This window comes from Anoplophora glabripennis, unplaced genomic scaffold (genome assembly GCF_000390285.2).
Source record: "Anoplophora glabripennis isolate ALB-LARVAE unplaced genomic scaffold, Agla_2.0 scaffold1762, whole genome shotgun sequence".
NCBI classification, from domain to species: Eukaryota; Metazoa; Arthropoda; class Insecta; order Coleoptera; family Cerambycidae; genus Anoplophora; species Anoplophora glabripennis.
Window position 1 is genome coordinate 27,132 of NW_019426067.1, and position 6,871 is coordinate 34,002.

A 6,871-nucleotide genomic window follows, 5' to 3' on the forward strand; every position below is an offset into this window, starting at 1 on the left:
ACAATTACCGGCAAATACTACGAAATTAGTAAAAAATATATGAATCTACGGCCTAAAATTTGCCCCACCCCATCTTTTTTCGTTAATTATTTAAATGGAAAATGCACAATTCAAAACATTGGTATTAATAAATTTGGTGATATAGGGAAGAAAATAGCAACATATTTAAATCTGCCTGATCCGAATTTATATACAGGGCATTGTTTTCGTAGGACATCTGCAACCGTATTAGTAGATGCCGGTGGTGATATTACTACATTAAAACGCCATGGTGGCTGGAAATCCAATTCAGTGGCAGAAGGCTACATTGAAAATTCGGTTCAGAATAAAATCAGCATTTCCAATACAATATTGAACTCTATTGAGACTAGCAATAATGAAATAAATGTAAATATTCCTTCCACTTCCAGATCAGTGGGACCTGGAATAAACTTTTCAAACTGCACAATAAATAATCTTAATATTTTTAAGAAATCGGATTAATTACAATTATTATATGTTGAATATAAATACAAATAAAATGTTTATAGTTTTCTTGTATCTATGGCAATACCAATACCCGAGGTATTAATTACAATTTTGTAGATTTTTTTTATAGAAATACGAATAATTACTGTTACCTATTGTGTTCAATAAAAATATAAAATTTATGGTTTTTGATTATTTATCGGGTGTAGAAAAAATAGCGTATGCAACTCTCATGTAATGGTTATTAATACACTCGCATAAACCATACGAAACTCGCCTTCGGCTCGTTTCGTATCCCGGTTAATGCTCGTGTATTAATAACCATCATTACATGATCGTTGCATAATATACTATTATGTAATTGTTGTATACAAAGTACCTACAATATTATATATTCATTATATCGGTTAGTGATAAAATTAGATGTTATTCTTGTTTGCTTTAAGTTTCGTTTTGAAAGTTTGTTTGTAACTACTAACAATAATATATATTAACGTTTATGTTTACGATCACTTTAAAATCTTATTAAAGCAGCCATATGAACATGCGCGAACTTGTAAACAAAATCAAAATAGTCGACAATGACGGACAAATTTGAAAATATTTGAACCACCGATTTGAAATTAAGATGTATACTATAAAATATGGTTACTCGTTAGATGCGTACTTTTAGGAATTTTTGGAATCATCTCGATNAGAAATTTTCTAATTAAGAAGTAAAATTTACTTTTGTAGTGAAGTATTTTTAAAGAAGCAGAAGAAAGAGAGTTTGTTTAACACCATTTACAAAATTTACAAATTATACATATATGTACATATACAAGTTCGGAAAGTCCCCATGGTACATCGGCCGTTACGTGAGAGCGATAAAGAAAGTCATAGAAATCCGTGCCATAGACAAGGATGGTTACATTGAAGATGTTTCATAATCTTCACTATAGCCAACCTTGTCTATCGCATCTATTGAAGTTGGAATTTTTTTCCCATTTTTCCCTCATAACTTCTGAATCACTTGAATCCGATTGAAGTGAAATTCGGAACACAAACACTCCTTACAATCATACATAAGCTTCTTAGAAATGTATTTTGTGTGCTACTATCCCCATTTCACTGTCACGAATTTTATTGAATATCTCAAAAACAAGGCCAAAAATATTGAAAAAAAAAACAAGACACGAAAAAGTTTCAAAATTAATGAGGCACAGGTGGCGGGGTGCAGCTGTTTTATTGAAACTAATTAATTTTTTAAGTTTTTGTGTAAGATCATAAGAAGTGTTTGTGTTCCGAATTTCACCGCAATCGGATGAGTGGTTCAAAAGTTGAGGGAAAAAACGGGAAAAAATTCCTACTTCAACGCCCTCTATCTCGAAAACTGTGCGGTTTAAGAAATATGTTTATATCATGAATGAACATTATTTCAACCTGTTCTATCGAGTCCTGAAGTTATCCAGATTAAACCTGAATCACCCTGTACATATATATTTTTTTGTATATTTTTCTGTTAATTTAAGTTGGTTTTCATATTTAAATACATTTAACAAAATTGGGGTAACATGTTTCTACAGGTGTGAANATAAGTTCAAGGTTATTATTACTTGCCGAATTTTACTTTTTTTATAGAAACATTTATTTAAAACTAAACGGAAACATTCAAACTCTTGTTTTTTTATGAAATACTTGCCATGGTGCGTAAAACATCACAAGGGCCGTATCATGTTGTGCCATTCTTGAGTCAAAATCATCGTCTCCAAATTCTAAAACCTTTGCAATACACGAGTGGCACAAAACGCAAATTAATAGTAATTTAAATGAGTACATTTTCGTTTTACTATAAACACTTCTTGCCGGCTTGAAAATTTTCTAATTCTGGCTTTACTTTTCACTTTGGTCACCTGCCACGAACAATTTCTTTCTGGATTGTGTTAAATTTGCGTGGCTTTTAAATTGTGCATGTCGCAGCGTTGTCGATATTCTGTTGGACGGCAAGCGGCAGTATAAAATGTGTAATGTTTTCATTGGGCACAGTTTTCTAATACGTTTCTTGAGACCTATAATTCGTGATGATACCACGTCATATGCTGACGTCGGGTATTTCGCCAACTCAACGGAGAAGGGAGAATTATAGGTCTCAAGAAACGTATTAGAAAACTGTGTCCAATTAAAACATTACACATTTTATACTGCCGCATGCCGTCCAATAGAATATCGACAACGCTGCGACATGCACAATTTAAAAGCCACGTAAATTTAACACAATCCAGAAAGAAATTGTTCGTGGCAGGTGACCAAAGTGAAAAGTAAAGCCAGAATTAGAAAATTTTCAAGCCGGCAAGAAGTGTTTATAGTAAAACGAAAATGTACTCATTTAAATTACTATTAATTTGCGTTTTGTGCCACTCGTGTATTGCAAAGGTTTTAGAATTTGGAGACGATGATTTTGACTCAAGAATGGCACAACATGATACGGCCCTTGTGATGTTTTACGCACCATGGCAAGTATTTCATAAAAAAACAAGAGTTTGAATGTTTCCGTTTAGTTTTAAATAAATGTTTCTATAAAAAAAGTAAAATTCGGCAAGTAATAATAACCTTGAACTTATTCGTCTACATAATTTGTATGTTAGGTGTGGACACTGCAAGAGATTGAAGCCTGAATACGCCAAAGCCGCTGAAGATTTAATCAGAAATGACCCCCCTGTGGCTTTAGTTAAGGTAGATTGTACTGAAGCTGGTAAAGAAACTTGTAACAAGAACAGCGTTAGTGGGTATCCCACACTAAAGATTTTCAGGAATGGTGAATTCTCTCAAGACTATAATGGTCCAAGAGAAGCAGGAGGTAATTAATTAGTATAATCAAGTGCCTAATTTAATAGAATATTACCACAACTATTTTTAGTTTTCATTTTTAAATACATTTAACAAATTTGGGGTAACATTTTCAATAAAAGGAATAGAAGCATAAAGAGCCAGGCCAGTTTGTTTGATTGGTCACTATTACTATTATTATTATTATTATTATTATTATTATTTAAAACCAACTTAAATTAACACAAAAATATACTAAATACAGGGCTGAAAAATCCACATGGTCCATTTGCCGAAACGTCTTCAATGAAACCATCCTTGTCTATCGCACGCATTTCTATGACTTTCTTTATCGCTCTCACGTAACGGCCGATGTACCATGGGGACTTTCCGAACCTGTATATGTACATATATAATTTGTAAATTTTGTAAATGGTGTTAAGGGAACTCTCTTTCTTTTGCTTTTTTAAAAATACNGTGATGTTTTACGCACCATGGCAAGTATTTCATAAAAAAACAGAGTTTGAATGTTTCCGTTTAGTTTTAAATAAATGTTTCTATAAAAAAGTAAAATTCGGCAAATAATGATAACCTTGAACTTATTCGTCTACATAATTTGTATGTTAGGTGTGGAGACTGCAAGAAATTGAGTATTGAATTCGCCAGAGCCGCTGACGTGTTAAGCAGAAATAACCCCCCTGTGGCTTTAGTTAAGGTAGATTGTACTGAATATGGTAAAGAAACTTGTATCAATAATAGCGTTCGTGGGTATCCCACACTAAAGATTTTCAAGAATGGTAAATTCTCTCAAGACTATAATGGTCCAAGAGAAGCAAAAGGTAATTAATTAGTATAATCAATTTTAGTTTTCATTTAACAAATTTGGGGTAACGTTTTCAATAAAAGGAATAGAAGCATAAAGATCCAGGACAGTTTGTTTGATTGGTCACTATTACTATTATTATTATTATTATTATTATCATTATCATTATTATTATTATCATTATCATTATCATTATCATTATTATTATTATTATTATTATTTTGTAAAATATGTTCAGGAACACCTGTAGAAAAATGTTACCCCAATTTTGTTAAATGTATTTAAATATGAAAACCAACTTAAATTAACAGAAAAATATACAAAAAAATATATATGTACAGGGTGATTCAGGTTTAATCTGGATAACTTCAGGACTCGATAGAACAGGTTGAAATAATGTTCATTCATGATATAAACATATTTCCTAAACCGCACCGTTTTCGAGATAGAGGGCGTTGAAGTAGGAATTTTTTCCCGTTTTTTCCCTCGACTTTTGAACCACTCATCCGATTGCGGTGAAATTCGGAACACAAACACTCCTTATGATCTTACACGAGCTTCTTAAGTTTGAACCACCTACCCTTCCTAGAAGTGTATTACTTATTTCAAAACTTTTAAAAAATTAATTAATTTCAATAAAACAGCTGCACACCACCACTCATTAATTATGAAACTTTTTCGTCTCTTGTTTTTTTCCGATATTTTTGTCCTTGTTTTTGAGATATTCAATAAAATTCGTGGCAGTGAAAAGGGGATAGCACACAAAATACATTTCTAAGAAGCTTATGTATGATTTGAAGGAGTGTTTGTGTTCCGAATTTCACTTCAATCGGATTCAAGTGATTCAAAAGTTATGAGGGAAAATTGGGAAAAAAATTCCTACTTCAATAGATGCGATAGACAAGGTTGGTTATAGTGAAGATTATGAAACACCTTCAATGTAACCATCCTTGTCTATCGCACGGATTTCTATGACTTTCTTTATCGCTCTCACGTAACGGCCGATGTACCATGGGGACTTTCCGAACTTGTATATGTACATATACAGGGTGATTCAGTCATAATGTCATTAATTTTAAGAGCAGATAGAGAAAAATAAGTATAATACGATGGCGTGATTAAAAAAAAATATTTTCAAATCATTATTTAACCCCCTTTCAAGNCGATGTACCATGGGGACTTTCCGAACTTGTATATGTACATATACAGGGTGATTCAGTCATAATGTCATTAATTTTAAGAGCAGATAGAGAAAAATAAGTATAATACGATGGCGTGATTAAAAAAAAATTAAATGCATATTTAAGCTGAAAAAAATATTTTCAAATCATTATTTAACCCCCTTTTCAGGCTGTTACTGACCGGCTGACGTCAGCCAGTTATTCACAATATTATGCACGGCTACGATATGAACAACGCGCCCTAGATGCAACGTTGCCATATTTATATATTTTCGCTCATATAAAGACAATAAATAAACGGTTTTGCTCACGTCAGCCAATAATAATTTAAAATGCTATACACTATTTTTTATTTATGCAATCAACATATTAAATTGTTATTGTTGTCCGGCAAGAACCTCTAGAGGAGGTCTGAGCATGCCTTGCCAAAAATCAGTTTTTATTAGCATCATAATGTTAATATTTCAACGACATTTGCTGTAAGCCCGAAGGGGAAGGTTTTCAAACAATTCTACTAAAAATTGAAAGTAACGCGACGGCCCATTCAGATGTTCAGGTAGAAAATCTCCTCTGAAACCTAAACCGACGAGTAGTGTGCGAGTTTTCATCTGACCAAATGTGACTGTTATGGCTGCAAAGAAATTAGCTGTTTCACTTTAAATAAAATTTAATATTGAAGTTACAAAACTCCAAAAGTTCAAATAATTTAAATTTCATTTCATAACCATTTCAGTTTCGTTACAGAAATAATAACATAAAAAACCAACACTCGCTAGATAAATTATAAAGAGAGGGTGAAATGTATGTAGTATTTAAATATTGACTGTAAGTAATAGAAGATAAAAATACAATCGAACGGAGACAAATAAACAACTCGGTACATGTTTCCGACCTAGGCTAACCAGTGGTTCAGTAACCTTTTAACCCACTTTTAATTTGCACGTACACCATATAGTCCAGGAGCCATACAGGGTTCCGTAGGCTCCAAACAACTTTTTCTTCAATATTTGACCTCTTGAATCCAAAAAAAACTTGGTCGCGAAGCCTGAAAGTGGTCAGTTTAATTGTTATCAATAAATTAAATGTTTAAATGGCTGTAAAAAGTTTATTTTTATAGCTAGTACAATTTATTCGCTAATAGTTAGGTACGTTTTCTCATAACAAACATGTATTTTTTTGAAAATTAAAAAAAAATTAACTTTAACCAAAGTTATTGCAAATCTTACATTTTCCGTCTCCGCGCGCACTAATTTTACCATATCTGGTTCTACTGGACGGATTGAGACGCACGACATCTCATTTTAAGGCTTGAACTTTATTTTACAAGATAGGCAAGTTCCATTTATTAATTTAATAATTAATGGCAGCTTAGAAAGTTGTGAAATTTCAACGAAAATGCCGGTTTTAATTGTTTATAAGGTTTGTTTTATTATTCAACTTTGACAAAAAGCCAAAAAAGTTACCGGATACTGTTCTTTGCATTCTAGCAATCAAGCAAGGCATGAAATCATTGTTAGGATGCGAGGAACAATAACCGGTAACTTTTTTGGCTTTTCATCAAAATTGAATAACAAAAAATGTTTTATAAACCAAT

The 6,871-nt window shown here is 32.3% G+C and overlaps 1 protein-coding gene across 1 annotated transcript; it reads left to right on the plus strand.

Moving 5' to 3' along the window:
- Window positions 1–2,744: 2,744 nt before the first annotated feature.
- LOC111693114 (protein disulfide isomerase-like 1-2) lies at window positions 2,745–3,304 on the plus strand (the record flags this gene model as incomplete). The annotated part of the gene is made up of 2 exons (XM_023457255.1): window positions 2,745–2,960; window positions 3,093–3,304. Coding segments are annotated over exons 1-2 (349 nt in total), but the record flags the coding sequence as incomplete, so codon positions are not given.
- Between the last annotated feature and the right edge of the window lie 3,567 nt (window positions 3,305–6,871).